The sequence below is a fragment of the Schistocerca cancellata genome, chromosome 1 (assembly GCF_023864275.1).
Source record: "Schistocerca cancellata isolate TAMUIC-IGC-003103 chromosome 1, iqSchCanc2.1, whole genome shotgun sequence".
Lineage (NCBI taxonomy): Eukaryota > Metazoa > Arthropoda > Insecta > Orthoptera > Acrididae > Schistocerca > Schistocerca cancellata.
In genome coordinates, this window is record NC_064626.1 from 859,004,647 (window position 1) to 859,021,531 (window position 16,885).

The window sequence follows — 16,885 nt, forward strand, 5'->3', positions numbered from 1 at the left end:
GTAACTTGCAATAGTCCATGCTTTTGTAGTAGACCTAAGCTTTATTACAGAATGGACTAAATTATAGAAAAAATAACATTTTTATCAGGAAAAAAATATAAAAGTTAAAATGTAAGATGAGATATTTTTTATCCTTGTAATATACATAATGCATATCTGGTAAAAATTTGGTCTCCTTCAGACGTACAACATTGGATTAAATGGTACCTCAATTTGAGGAAGTATTTTGGAAACAATGGTGCATCAATTTCTTTGTAATTTTTTTAATAACCCTAAGCAGGTTCAAAAATATTCAAAATACTTCTAATTTGTTTAAAAAGTGTGCTTCATTACCTGATATCAACCAAAAATTTGTAAAACATATACATTATAAACAGTGCCTGATAGAGATAGGTGTCGATTTTTACATAATATTGAGCCAAAAAAGTACCCTGTATCCTTAACAATGTAGCAATATTAGGTGCAGAACTGTGTAGCCATTGATGTGTGTTTATGCTCTATGATCATTTCTCTCATGCCAGTACCTTACTGGTACTGGCTCCAGACAGTGGAATAATGCTTCAGTATTGATAGTACGGCTGATTTATGTGAAATGTTTCAAACTCCACCTGTCTGGAAGTCCATCCTGTATAAATGGCACGTTTCTTCTTAGCCATCAGTTACACCATCGCAACACTCTCATGTCTGCTATACACTGATAAGATGGACTACCCTCCTCGACATTCACGCACCTGGACAGATTTTGTGCTTTTGGATGGGTGCTATGGCTAAGATAAGTGTTGCAGAGAGGATCTGCATTCACAGTCTAGTATATGGTACTTGCAAAATAGTGGAGGGGTGTTTTAGCGATGATGCAGAAAATGGGAAGCATTCTGCTGTGTCATTGTCTGGATCTGAAGTTACGAAACAACTGGTAAAATTGCTATAAATGAATGTGCTGTCAGTTAGGGTGTGTATTACCATACATCGCCCCATATCAACAGTGTCTTTGCCATCCCATCCTTCCACTGGTATGCTGTTGATTACTGAATAACGATTGACTGACACACCACTTGCATGAGATGGAGGGAGCCTTCGCAGAACATTGGATACCTGCTACTTGTCACTTTGGAGCATGGGATTAAATGTGGAGGTCATCACCTTCAGTTGTTTGGAAGCATTCCTCAATGCTGCAGACTCGTCCTGTTTCCATATGCTGTGATTCCCTCCACATGTTTTATTTTTTGCACCAATAAGATATCAGTACCTCTTTTTATTTTGACCACCTTGAGCATGTTGTGAACAGCACCTTCCAACAATGGTCAACACGGGAACAGTAACCATGCACATGACTGCAAAATTACGAAACAATGCTCATCGAAATGGAACACCGAGACATCTGCTACCCGTCACTGTGGAATACGGGATTATCTGTGTAGGTCACCACCGTCGGATAGCTCTTGTGGCCGTGCGGTTAAAGGCGCTGCAGTCTGGAACCGCAAGACCGCTACGGTCGCAGGTTCGAATCCTGCCTCGGGCGTGGATGTTTGTGATGTTCTTAGGTTAGTTAGGTTTAACTAGTTCTAAGTTCTAGGGGACTAATGGCCTCAGCAGTTGAGTCCCATAGTGCTCAGAGCCATTTTTGATAGCTCTTGGAAAATCTCAACAATGCCACAAATGCTCCCAGTTTCCATCTGTTGCGTTGTCTTCCACATTTTTGTCAATGAGAAACGTTGCCGCAGTGTTTTATTCCTACCAACCTGTGTGTTGTGGGAGCTGCATAGTTTGTACCATGCAATGTTCAGCTTTCTGTGAGAGCCAAAGGATTGAAATATGTTAATGTTGGTTTAGTACCTGACTCAGACCTCGAAGTCATGGTAGAAAAAAAAAGTGTATAGCAGTGTACAAAACTGTACTCATACACTGCTTGGATGTGCTACAGCCAGAAAAAAAAATGTATTACTCTGCTTGTGAAGGAACAATGCACGAACCCTCTCATGTGATTGATAGTCTATTGGATATGGTCTTCCTCCAGTACAGTCGATAAAACTTCACGCAGATATGTGGAAGCGACTTCGAGTACTGGCCACGTGTTCCAATGGAACGATACATGAATATGTGTGTATATGTAATATGCTCGATGTCAGCATGAATACGACATTTGTTTTTCGATATATCAGAAGAGAGAGATTCTATTACAAGAGGTGGCTGGCATAAATGGTTAAGGTTTGGATGCAGGTAATTCCCTCATAAAACTAATAGAAATCGGTTGTATCTATTCTCGTGATATCATGACTGTTTTTATTATTATCATCACAACTGTATGTTAAAAAAAAAAAAACAGGAGTTGCCGCAAGTCTTGTGCTATTTCGTACTTCATAACCTCTAATTATAAAGTAGACACCACATGAGTTACAGCTCACCGTGGAATCTAGAAATGATCGTGCTTTTTTTCCCAACATGTCAGTAGATTGGCCGGCCGGTGTGGCCTTGCGGTTCTAGGCGCTTCAGTCTGGAACCGCGCGACCGCTACGGTCGCAGGTTCGAATCCTGCCTCGGGCATGGATGTGTGTGATGTCCTTAGGTTAGTTAGGTTTAAGTAGTTCTAAGTTCTAGGGGACTGATGACCTCAGATGTTAAGTCTCATAGTGCTCAGAGCCATTTGAACCATTTTGTCAGTAGATTACATGAAATTTACAAAACTAGAATGCAAAAATCTGTTGTATGATCAGAAACTTTATAGAGATGTCGGTAGAGGGAAGTTATGGAGCAAAGTTGTAAAATCTAAGCACGCAGGCGGTAATTGGTTTCGATGTAACAGAAGAAAGAGAGAGAGAGAGGCAGTAAATACTTATAAGAGCTTCTATTACAAGACGGGCTCTCACGATTTGTTTTGTAAATTCAGGTGTGATATAGCTTCGCACTGGTAATACGGGACTTGCCATAGTGTACAAAACAGCAACATTCCCTTGACTTTCAGCATGTTGTTGTCTAACGTAAAATTATTGTGTTTTTTCCGTAATGTGAGGCAATGGGGTGAAAGATTGTATTCTCTAATGTTATTTCACGGGTCTGAAATGTTTATAATACAAATATGCATTACAGTTTATTTACAGACACCGATATGAACCCGAGAGACGCTCTCAGGTCGTGTAATTTGTCCAGCAAGCTGAAAGAAATTGCTTAACATAGATGTTTTTTCTTTGGAGTTTAAATTCTCGCTTTTTCTTTAGCTCAGTGATGGTCCCGACTGTGTTTTCCTTTTTAAAAGATGCTTGATTATAAGAGATGTCACCAGGGGGCGAGGTGTAGGAGCGGGGCTGTGTCACTATACTGGGTGGTTATAATTAAACTTTCCCTATTTAACATGTTATAATGTGGAAACTAATTACCATAGGAGTACCAATCTTCGTAGCATTAACGTCAAGGACATGGGGAAGAGAAATAATGCATAATCGATTCAATTGGCACGCTTTTAATGTGCTGCTAAGGTACATCATACCAACACATACCAATGCCGGGATGGTTCCTTTGAAAGGGCACGGCCGACTTCATTCCCCATCCTTCCTAATCCGATGAGACCGATGACCTCGCTGTCTCGTCTCCTTCCCCAAACAACCCAACCCAACCAACACATACCGGTAGCATTACTGCTGCAAAAGAGGCTCAATACGGCGCCCATCAGATGCAGAAGAGTCTGAAAGTGCAGGATTGTATTCTGCACAGCAGAATGAATCATGTCCATAGGTATGCTCACTATCTCTCTTGATATAGTACACTTCAGATCAGCAGGTATGTGAATGTTCTCCTGATAAACCCTGTCCCTCAGGTAGCCCCACGACCAGAAATCACAGGGAGTGAGATTGGGTGATGGTACTGGCCAGGCGTTTGGAAACCATCACCTCATAATTCAGATGTTTCCAAATGTGTTTCGTAGAAGCAGGTGAACTCCATGAGCGATGTGTGCTGGGGCCCCATCTTGCAAGAAAGCTGTTGAGTCAATGCATCTCTCTCCTGTAGGGCGGGTATGACATGTTGGTGAAGAATATCGCAGTGGCGCTGCATGTCTTAGGTCTTTGAGCGCCAACCTGTTCAAAAAAGAATGGGCCTATGATGAATGTAGCTGCAAAGCCACGCCATATGGTGACACGTTCACCATACAGAGAAACTTCATGCACACTGACTGGAGGTGAAGATCCCCATACTCGGCAGTTCTGTGCTTTCACCTCATGCATCAGAGAAAAACGAGCTTTGTCTCTCCATATGATGGTCCAGGACCAGCTCTCATCATCTTCAATCCTTGCGAGAGGGCCAAGTCAATATGTCGTTGTGCATCCTGTGGTACAAGTACGATACGGATCTTGTACAGGAGGGGGCTGGAATCCATGTGCAGGCTTAGAAAAACACATGACATCATGTGGGGAGTGGGGATGGTCGTGGTTGCATGGTGGTGGTGGTGGGGGGGGGGGGGAATTAATTGATCGATTTATTTAATTTGCATATCAGTTTGATTTCAAAATTGGTGTCGGAGCCCTATTACCCTTCTACTTAAAATGCTACTTTGAAAATCTGTACTACTTAAAGAATCACATAATTAGTACATAAAGAGTTGCCAAGACTAATGATTTTGGGATATAAGGTTACACGCGAATTGGCTGAGGATAAGAATCATTTTTTTCTAAACACAAAACAAGTCTATGATTACATAAGTAAATTAATTATCTGAGAATGGACAAATGTAAATTAGGTTCACATTTAAGTGCCTAGCTGAGGGTTCATTGAACCACCTTCATAATTCTCTATTGTTTCACAAGGAGCAATAACCAGCAGAATAATAAGCAACTGCTAAACGAAAGGGCAGATGTAGTACTTAAGCGATCTTCAGATCACACCAACTTGGATAGCTGACGAAGAGGTTCGGCTGTAAGATGAGACCCGGTTGACATTCTCGGAGGACAGACATGTTGTATACTGCGGTCAGTGTCAATTAAGAGTTTCTTAGCAATTTCTGGTTAATTGGACATGTAGTTGAGAACAATGTAATAGTAATTAAGGAAATACCCAGCTCACTATTTTGTTGAAGAACTAAAATATTTGTGACTCTAAAGTGGAATGTTATTGTGCAGTTTCTAGTGTTCTGGTAAGAAAAGGCGAGTAGCATCTCGTATAAACAAACTAATTGGAAAATTTATTATTTCTAAAATATTTGTTCCTCGCTAAGAGTTTATCACAACCTCAGCACAAAGGATTCATTACCTACGTGCTGTTTTCTGCGCAGGGGACAACAGCTATAGAAGACTTCAGGTTGGTGAACATTTATTAGAACTTGTGCTTTCCACTTATGGCGATGGAAGCTAATAGGCACCTTTCGTGTACTGCAATCTTAGTACAATAGGACCAGTGACGTGTCATCTGTGGTAACACAGGGGAGGTTATGAAGGAGAAAAAATTTCGAGGGACGGGGTTTGTCATATGCATGTGTATATATCTTTCTCAATTTGTCGTATTTGTTAGTGTTTTTTATGATTGCCGCTGATTTGTTGTTAGCTCCCAACTCTTTTAAGGTGTTGAATAATGTTTTCTTGTCAATTCTCGAATCATATGCTTTTTTGAAGTCTACAAATGTTATATAAATGCTTTAGATCTCATTCTTCTAAACCTGATTATGAATTTCAGATTTAAAATTGCTTCCCCACAGGATCGCCCTTTTCTAAACCTTCCTTGGTACTCTCCTCACTGCTGATCCAATCGGCTTTTCAGACTTGAAACGCTTTTTAAAGGAGGAGAGATATTCCTTTATAGTTGATGGGGTGAGTTTTATCTCCTTTTATGTGGATTGGGTGAATTAATGCTGTTTTCCAATCTTCCACTATAACTTCTGTTCGACAAATTTTTTGAAAGACTCGATGTAGCTTCTTGACTGTTCCTACACCTGCAATTTTCCACATGTCAGCAGTTACTGAATCTTCCCTGGGGGCCTTGTCATACTTCAGATCTTAAATGATATTTCAGATTTCATCCATGCTAGGTGGTTCTGACTTTGTGTGAGTGTATCATGAATTTTGTTCTGGAACATTTGCTCTGGTTCCTCACTATTTAACAAGTTATTGAAATAGCTTGCTAAAATTTCACAGTTTACTTTGTATTTTAGGTCTAATTTTCCGTCTTCATTCTTGAAGCACATGGTAGGTGGTTGGTACTTTTGGAGGCTTTGTTCAAAAGTTGTATAAGAGTTCCTAGTATTGTTCCTTAGCAACTCTTCTTCAGTTAGTGATAGCTGGTTTTTATCAAACTTCCTTTTGATTGCTGTTATCGTTTTTTATGTTTGAGATCTCTGTTTTTTAAAGATGATAAAGCCTTTACTTATTTTTGTGGAGTACCATTTGTGCCAGGCTTGTTTCCTGACTAGTAACGTTTTTCACACTGTTTATTCCACCATCTGTGCATTTTGTGTCTTTTGAGTAGTTCTGTTTCGAGGACTGTTTTGACGAAATTTATTTTAATCTCCTCCCAGCCCTTTAAGACTATCTATAGCCATTCTGGAAATTCTTGTTTCTTCACTTTCAAAGTTTCTGTATCTATGTTATAAATCTTGTCTTAGACTCCTGGTTTATCGAATATAGCTCATTTTTATTGTGGTTGGACAGTGATTTGTTTCAATATTCAAATCCTTCCTAACTTTAACATTCATGATTTCTTTTTGTTTTATAAAAGATGTAGCTATGTGGTCAATCAGAAATTCTCCAAGGTTTTCTGTTTCCTCGGCAGTTTCTTGCAATTTGTAGACATTAATTCGAGGTTGAAGCCTCTGTAGTACTTCTATTATTATTCCCCATTTTTTTTCTTCTTTTGTGTGCTGCGTATAGTCTCCAACAGTTTTCCGGAACTTTATTTCCTTTCCAGTCTGCACATTAAGTCCCCTAATAACATTTTAAGGCTCTTCAATCGAACCTTTGATAGTCGTGTTCCAGTGAGTCCCAGAAGCTTTGAACTTTATCTGGATTCCTTTTATTGTCCACTTTCATTGGAGCATGACGATTTATGAAGGTGTAAGTCTTATTTGCACATCCCAGAGTAAGAACTGAGAGACTTTCGCTTTGGGAGTAAGAATCTGTGAGCGAATTCACTATTGTTCTGTTTACAATGGACCATGTTCATAGATGTGGAATGCCTTCATTAGTGTGCCTAGTTTTCTGAATAGCCAAGAGTTGGAGTTGGTATTCATATAATACTGTAATTAGTTCTTTTAGTTTCACTAATTTCAAAAGGAATTTATGTTTAGGGTGCCAAAGAAGTACTTTCTTTTCGTTCTTAATTTGTATGTAGGGCTTCCAGAGCACGTTGAGTCCTTCACTTTGTATGCTTAGTTTATTGCAGAATAAATTTACTTTCCTGTTACTAAACCTAGTTTTTATACTATCAAAACCTAGTTAATGTGTTCAGCAAAAATATCCGAGTGATTTGATATCGTTAGATCTATGTAAATCTTACTTATGTTGTCGAACTCATAATTTATTACAACATTATTTGTGTAACAAGCCTACTGCTTGTAGTCCCTAGTGCCTTCATAAAATTTTATGATAAAATCAGGTTTTTAGCGTAAGTCAATAAGTTTTATAAACATACTGCATTCAAGTAATACATTTCAACTGAAGTCTGTTGCAGTAACAATCTTTTTTCTTTTATACACTTCCAATGTTATTCTGAAAGACATGGAAAATTAACTAAAAAAGTTTATTTTCAGGAATTCTGTAGCTTGATATGACCGCAATGTTCATATTTGTCTCTTTTGACTTTCCTAGTTGTTCTACCGCCAGATCAAGTTATGAGTATTCCACAATATTTCATTGGGGCTGCTATTTAACGATGTTTGACACTTGCTGCTGGCATGTAACAACATATCATTTAATTTTTTAAAACAAGTCTCAAAACACATTCTTGATTAAGTTAGTCGATATTTTATTTTTCTATAAACAACACAGAGGCATTAACAAGGCCACAAAAGCCTCCATGGGATCTGTTGTTTCTACAAAATCTACTAGTAAACATAAAATTTTCAATTTTGTTTAACGCTTCTATGCAATACTTTTGTACCCAATGTTCATCTACGCAAATAATATTGATATTTTCACTTTCTGAAAGTATAACATAAACTTTATGGAATTTACGGTATATAACATTTGGGAACAGTGTACAAATTAACAACAGAGTCAGAGAACTGGTTTTGAAGATCTATATTTCAGGCAGTTTCAGACAACTATCAGGTAGGCAGCAATGGAAATAAATAGAAGAGTTAATATGGCCTGTAAGACGGAAGATTGGGCTTTTATTGTCCTGTCGACATCGATGTCATTAGAGACAGAGCACAAGTCGGATTGTGTCAAGGACAGGGAAGAAAATTGGCAGTGCCCTTTCAAATGCACCATCTCGGCATGTGCCTGGAGCGATTTAGGGAAATCATGGAAAACCTAAATCTGGATGGCTAGATGCGGATTTGAACCATCGACCTTCCAAATGCGAGTCCAGTGTGCTAACCACTATGCCACCTCACTCGGTAAAATGGCCTGGAGTGATTTTCGTAAACTAAATAGGGTTTTCAAAATCAAGCTTCTGGTATATCTGAAAATGATAGTTTTATACCTGTGACCAGCACCAGTTATGGGTCCGTTTTCGTGGCTGAACCAGATGCGTGGCCAAAAGCCAGAAGCACTTGAGTGTACAGCAGTGAACCAAGGACCCCAATGTAGTATGCTGCATCACAATGGGGGAACAGTGGTGGAAGGAGCCACCGTAAGTGACACCTATTTCAGCTATGCATTGTCTGTCACCACCTGCAGCCATGACGGTTATCGACCTGAAAGGATCATCTAGCTGCTGTCACTAGACGCCATATCCACTAGCTGCGGAACTAATGGCTGCACCTATGTATGATACCGCTGGGAGCTGTACCATTCATAATGTAGACCAAGGCAGTGGCTCAGTGATGGGCCCAGACACTTGGTAATCCAGGTCATCATTGCTATCGTCTGGCTTCAGTACATCTGCTGTTTCAGTGGTGATGCAGAACTGACAGCAGCGCCAATGCTGAAAATGTCATAACTTGTTCCACTGTGAGGCTCGGCCAGTAATTCTGTGTCAACACAGCCTGCCTGATGCTTCTTATTAAAGAACGCCTTGTTGCCATCTTTCTGCTGCACTTTGCTGAGGCTTCCTACATCAGCTCATGGTGATAGTTGTCCGTTCCATTTACTCAGTCGTGTGGTTACAAATGCGAAGTTACAGAGCAGTGGCACAACCCAAGGATGTAGCGAAGGAGTGGGAGGGAAAGGGGGGGGGAGTTGTCCGGGGCTCCGGAACCTCCCCCCCCTCCCATCATCTAAATGAAATTACGCACCACCCAGTTGCCGTGTAGTGAATGACATTTTGCTTTTCAGTCCTATGACATAGGAGAGATATATATACAGGGCTATTACAAATGATTGAAGTGGTTTCATAAATTCACTGTAGCTCCATTCATTGACATATGGTCACGACACACTACAGATGCGTAGAAAAACTCATAAAGTTTTGTTCGGCTGAAGCCGCACTTCAGGTTTCTGCCGCCAGAGCGCTCGAGAGCGCAGTGAGACAAAATGGCGACAGGAGCCGAGAAAGTGTATGTCGTGCTTGAAATGCACTCACATCAGTCATAACAGTGCAACGACACTTTAGGAGGAAGTTCAACAAAGATCCACCAACTGCTAACTCCATTCGGCGATGATATGCGCAGTTTAAAGCTTCTGGATGCCTCTGTAAGGGGAAATCAACGGGTCGGCCTGCAGTGAGCGAAGAAACGGTTGAACGCGTGCGGGCAAGTTTCACGCATAGTGATGTGAAAGATTCAGTGTTTAAACCTCTTCTACCAAGAAACGTGCCAGAACTGCGAGCTTTCGAACTCATTGATGGGGACATGCTGCGCCGAGTGTGGGAGGAACTTGATTATCGGCTTGATGTCTGCCGAATCACTAAAGGGGCACGTATCGAACGTTTGTGAATGCCTAAAAAAACTTTTTGAGTTTTTGTATGTGTGTGCAAAGCATTGTGAAAATATCTCAAATAATAAAGTTATTGTAGAGCTGTGAAATCGCTTCAATCATTTGTAATAACCCTGTATTATCGATACTCAACAAGGCCATCGATAGATTTAAGACATCGATATGTCAGTAGCATTATGGGCTATCGCCCAGTCTTACTTTAGCCAAGACCAACTACAGTACATTGTTGGCATTACCTGAGCTCAGTTGTTATTTTGTTCATCATTTCAGTTCTTACTTTCAGTTGAATTTGTTTCTGTACTGTATGCTGCTGAGATACTGTGGTCATGCACAAGTATACGACAAGAAAGAAAAAGAAAGCCGATTTTGATTCGTTCTCTAGAATTATGGTAAGTTAAAAATACGCACTACCATAATAGCACTACCATAATAGCCTATTTACCTATTATAGCGGTTAAATGTTAGCACTGGCATCGTTATTTGGAGACTGGTAGAACATTGAGGTCGCAATATTTCATTATGTCACAAGGCAGTGGAGCGGAAGCATCATTACAGATAAAATTAAATTAAATGGTTCAAATGGCTCTGAGCACTATGGGACTTAACATCTGAGGTCATCAGTCCCCTAGAACTTAGAACTACCTAAACCTAACTAACCTAAGGACATCACACACATCCATGCCCGAGGCAGGATTCGATCCTGCTACCGTAGTGGTCGCGCGGTTCCAGACCTAAGCGCCTAGAACCGCTCGGCCACATCGGCCGGGCAATTAAATTAAATTAAAATCAGTTGAATTTCTCTGCGTCACACAAGTACCGCGATGATCAATAATAATTACAATAATACGCCTAAACGATGACGGTAGTATTTCTTTCAAAAAATTCGCTCGAAGTTCTATCATTAGTAGCCCAAGTGCTAAATATCGGCCAGTCTGGTCACCCGGGCGGCATTAAATTATGAAAACCAGTTGCGATACAGAACGATGAGGAGGATTTGTGGAGAGCGAAATGTGTACGTGATGAAAGCACATCCTATAGTTCGTTTCTAAAAAAATTTTTTGGGCTGGCTGTTCGAATTTGTCCTAGCCAACTGCGCCCTGCTACACTCTCCTCCCACCAATTCCCCATCCTTTCGTCCAAAATCTGTTTATGCTCTTTTAATCCTACAATATGATAACTGAAATTTTTGATCACTTAAGGAAATTGAAGAATTTTAATGATATGAAAAATATTTTGAACACGATTTACTTTATAAGTAATTCAGCCCAATATTAAGCTTTTTTTGCTCTATGATACTGAATCCTACATAAAAAACTGAGCTGTGAGGCAATGCATTATATTAGAATTTTATTCCATTTAGCTATAGAGTGAAGTTATCAATTGCCAAAAAAATAAATATTTATTTTGCATTTGGATGAATGTGGTTCATTTTTAAGTAAAGCTTTTCTTACTTAGTTTTATAGGTCAAATATTACTTGTATGAAGACTCCCAAAAGCAAATTATGTACATAAAGTTAAAAAATAAATAAATATGTTTTCAAAATAAATGAAAAACTTGATCCTTTTTATAAAGTCCTCTTTAACAAATCGCAACCCCCTTTGGCAAAATCTTGCCTGCGTTCTTTAACAACTGAATAGAATTTGTCAGGTCACTAGGTAGAAACTGCATTATAGCCTTCAATGTATTGTCACAATGGTGGATGTGAATCTGAGTGACACAGCGAATGCCAAAGCAGAATCATGTTTTTGTAGATTAATTTTTACCTTCTGATTTAGTCTATAATAGTTTATTGAAGTGCTGAACACTCCATCATGATGATACATGTAACTGATTGCATATCTATCCTGCTACTTATTCATTTTATCATGACTATTGAAATGTGTAGAAATAATATCCATAGTTGTCGACACATATTCTTAGCACCTTTGTTAGTGCAGTAGAGTGGTCATGTACTTAATTAGCTGAGGTAAGGTTTTCTCTGCAGGACGCCGAACAGCTGGAAGCCATCCTGCAAGAAGTGGAGGGCCAAATGCAGACATGTTCTCACGCGGAGTTAATACGGAGAAGCCACGAGTTGTCATCTATGATTCACGCTTTGCGGAAGAAACCAATGGCGAGCTTCGTTACTGCGCCAGTCCCTGCCGACTTCGTAAGGTGAGGTAAAATTTTAAGGGTGTTTTCTTTAAAAAAAAAAAAAAGAAGAGATTAGTATCACCCAAAATAATGTCATAATGTTATGATTCTATCAAATCTAGAACGCCATTACCACAGCAACCGAAGGTAGAAAGTGTACCCATTGCCGTACAAAGAAACACATCGACTATACATAGCCTGTAAATTGACTTTTTTCCCAATATTTCGAAAAGAATGTGTAAATAATTTGTTGAATATGGAACTACTTAATCAACTAACTAAATAACTGATTAACTCTTAATGTCAGGTCCGCATATATGACAAAATGAGCCTTTTGGCAGCTAAAATATGACAACAATAGGCGTCCACAAGACGGGGGTGGGGAAGGAAGGGAGGCAAGAGGAATCTGATTTTTCATTAATTTCAAAATTCTCATATGTTTCTAAAAACGATTGTCTCTTATTCTACTCATCTGCATGCAAGAGGTAACACAGTGACTTTAGTAAATAATACCTTATTTCGTTGTCACGTTGTTCATGGGAAATTATACCGTTTTGTTGTTGTGGCAGCGGTTTCGGTCTTCTTTAGCAAGCTTGGGGGATGTGAATCTCTATATTTCCAAAAGAAAGCACCCAATATTATCTCTTTTGCTTTCTTGTACAGCACTTCATGAGCTACAGGTAGGTACAGTTCCAACACCTAGCACAGTATAAAAATGGCTGCATATCTGCCCAATACCCGCTTCCAAGTACGACTAGAACAACCCTTTACTTGCACACATCTTAATCTCAACAGCTTGCTGACACTTCATTCAATTTTATGTGGTAGAATGATTGTAGTAGAGTATGAAGAACATGGTGACGCTATACTGATTCTGTACGTGTATTCACCTATACTTCATCTACAGGCCCAAATATGAAAAAAGCACTAATTTCAGCACTCGACGAAACGAAAACATGATGAAATATCAAGATCGAAAAGGTGTTTGGACTGCCTCAGAGTTTATGGTTCCTGAACTATTTGGGGTGTAACCTTATGCGACATCCACCCATAGAGTTATCAGTGGAAAAATGCTCCTATCAGAGCACAAAAAAGGCGAATATGCTCCTATTTAAAAGATTCTGATTGAAAAGTGGAGTACCAGCTGCGACATTCTTCCTTCCTAAGCACCTTCAAAAATTTTTAGAAAAATTTGGGCATGTAAACATATTCGCACTCCTTTTAACATGTAGCTCACCTCTCACTCCAACAAACTCTCCAAACAGTAACTCGCTCAACCCCATTAGTACATCGACGTAAGTCATTCATACCATCTCAGTCACTCTGTGAGCTGAAGTTATTGTCATTAATTCTTTGCGTCTCTCTTTACCCTACTACTACTGTCTCTTCTCACTGTCACTATCTCTCTCTTCCTCGTTATCATTGTTATATAATCTCTCTCTCATTATCACTGACTCTCAGCCACTTCCAATTTCTCCTTCTCTTTATTCCTGTTCCACTGGTACTGTCTCCTTCATTCTTTTCCTACCACTTTCTGTCACTGTCAAGTATGTTCCTGTACCACTGTGTCCCTCTCTCTCTCTCTCTCTCTCTCTCTCTCTCTCTCTCTCTCTCTCTCGCACACGGCCATTGTCTCTTTCATTCTTTCTGTACCACAACAACTGTCTATCTTCCAGGATTTATTACTTATCCTTCTCTTTCCTACCGCCACTGTCTCCTTCGCTCTCAACATAAAAAAAAACGCGAATATGTTCGCATTCCAAAATTTTTAAAGGTGCTGAGTAAGGTAGAATGAGGCAGCTGGTACACACTTTTCAGTCAAAGTGTTTTAAACACGAGCGTATTCACCCGCTCTGTGCTCCGTTTGGAGCATTTTCCCGCTGGTTCCCTTGTTTTCCCTGTTACAGCGCATGTCACTCATATGAAAAAAACGTTATGGATGAATAACTAACGTGAAACTAATGTTACATCTTAGACTGGATTTTAGGTTCACAATAATTTTGCTTTCGCTTCAGTACTAAAACGTGGGGTTCCCAGAACCCTTCTGATGATAAAACAAACACTTTACAGCGTATTTATCCGTGATACGTCACTTTGTAAACTACATTTTCGCCTCGCACCACATTTTACGTGTACAAGTAAGGTAACTTTCCACCTCTGTATCTCGGAAACGCATAAAAATAATGAAAGTTTTCGAGATTTTTCGGGATTGGGGTCTTAAGAATATATCGTAAAAATTACAGCCGTTGGCTATATATGGACGTCTTGGAATCCGCGGCTCGGATTTGGTACCCAAAAACCATGATTTTGGGATGTTTCTTGATAAGAGAATATATAGTTAAAACGTGAACAATCTGCTGCAGTAATTGCTAAGATATCCGCTGCTGACGACGAAAAAACTTCAAAAAACGCTTTTTTCAGGTTTTTCTCAGGAACAGCCCAAGCACTAAACGGTGCCCCCATAAGCCCCTCTAGGCGCACCGCAGACTACATCTAATGCAAAAAGAACCAACCGATTTGCCTAAGCTTGAGGGAGTCTGTAATATTCAAACTTTGACCTTGTACTGAAGGAGAATTACAGTAAGAGGAATCTTCTATTGGGTGTACAAATGGTCACTAGCCCAAGGGCTATCCAAAACACTTGACCATACCGTTCTATCGCCAATAGAACCCAAGGTATGAGACCATTCCGTCTCTATGCGCGGCGTTTAGACCATATTAGTAGCTCATGTTGTCGCATGCGTACCAATGAGTGAGTAGTCAGGTTCGAGATCTTTGCCAAGAAATCATCAGATTTGTCAAATCATAGTGATCTTCATCCCAGTAACGGTTATATTCATAACCAACAGACCTACAACCACGCAAGGTTTTTGTCAAGAACTCAGCAGATTGTGAAATCATAGCGATCTTCGTCGCAGCCATTGTGAGTGTAATCGATGGACCTACAACCATGCGAAATCTTTGCCAAAAACTCAGCAGATTGTGAAATCAGCGATCTTCGTCGCAGCGATGATGTGTGTAATCGACGGGCTTACAACCATGCGAGTTCTTTGCCAAAAACTCAGCAGATTTGTCAAATCATAGCGATCCTGATCGTAGTCATGGTGAGTGTAATCAACGGACCTACATTATACGATATCTTTGCCAAGAACTCAGTACATTGCCAGATCATAGTGAATTTCATCACATTCAAGGTGAGTATAATCAACAGAACTACAACAATGCGAGATCTCCTGCAAGAGGGACAGAGATGTACAAGATGCAAAGTAGGTGGACAGAACTTTTGTGCCAGAAGTGTGCCTGTCAAGTTCCATCGCTCACGAGAATTGTCTGGCTGTTACAACCAGCCCGCATAATCACGTTTTGGTGGTTATGTTGAGTGGAGATGTTATAATATCCATAGGCTTACTTGGTCTGCCTTGTGTTGTCTTCTGACCTCGGATAGGTTTGTTGCTTTTCTTCCTGGATGTTCGAGTGCGTCGTAATACGCGTTGCCATTCCTGTGGTTATGTTTCCACTGTAATCTTTAAAGTGCTCCTGGGACTAGTTTGACTGCATTCCCGGACTCCTGCAAAAGTTCGAAGGAAAATGTTTTGGTAAGACCTGTTTCGTCCTGTTGGTGACTTTGGGACTGATGTGCACTAAACTAAGGTTCGTTATGAGATGGAATTTTGCCATGTACTAGGTGGTGACGCTTCCAATCTTTCAACAAGTACATGCCATCTGGAAATAGATACACTACTGACCATTAAAATTGCTACACCACGAAGATGACGTACTACAGACGCGAAATTTAACAGACGGGAAGAAGATGCTGTGATATGCAAATAATTAGCTTTTCAGAGCATTCACACAAGGTTGTCGCCGGTGGCGACACCTACAACGTGCTGACATGAGGAAAGTTTCCAACCGATTTCTCATACACAAACAGCAGTTGACCGGCGTTGCCTGCTGAAACGTTGTTGTGATGCCTCGTGTAAGGAGGAGAAATGAGTACCATCACGTTTCCGACTTTGATAACGGTCGGATGGTAGCCTATCGCGATTGCGGTTTATCGTATCGCGACATTGCTGCTCAAGTTGGTCGAGATCCAATGACTGTTAGCAGAACATGGAATCGGTGGGTTCAGGAGGGTAATACGGAACGCCGTGCTTGGATCCCAACGGCTTCGTATCACTAGCAGTCGAGATGCCAGGCATCTTATCCGCATGGCTGTAACAGATCGTGCAACAACGTCTCGATCCCTGAGTCAACAGATGGGCACGTTTGCAAGACAACAACTATCTGTACGAACAGTTCGACGACGTTTGCAGCAGCATGGACTATCAGCTCGGAGACCGTGGTTGCGGTTACCATTGATGCTGCATCACAGACAGGAGCACCTGCGATGGTATACTCAACGACGAACCTGGGTGCACGAATGGCAAAACGTCATGTTTTCGGATGAATCCAGGTTCCGTTTACAGCATCATGAAGGTCGCATCCGTGTTTGGCGACATCGCGGTGAACGCGTTTATTCGTCGTCACCATACTGGCGTATCACCCGGCGTGATGGTATGGGGTTGCAGGTCCTGTACGGGCCTTTCTGGATACAGAAAATGTTCGACTGCTGCCCTGGCCAGTACATTCTCCAGATCTCTCACCAACTGAAAACGTTTGGTCAATGGTGGCCGAGCAATTTTCTCGTCACAATACGCCAGTCACCACTCTTGGTGAATTGTGGTATCGTGTTGAAGCT

At 40.5% G+C, this 16,885-nt stretch overlaps 1 protein-coding gene across 1 annotated transcript in view; it reads left to right on the forward strand.

Moving 5' to 3' along the window:
* The window catches only part of LOC126107781 (E3 ubiquitin-protein ligase TRIM37-like), a 239,625-nt gene that overhangs the window by 83,493 nt on the left and 139,247 nt on the right, over positions 1-16,885 (forward strand). The window contains exon 6 of the mRNA XM_049913342.1: positions 11,999-12,168. Coding sequence (XP_049769299.1) covers positions 11,999-12,168 — 170 coding nt within the window. The remainder of the gene's footprint in view (positions 1-11,998; positions 12,169-16,885) is intronic.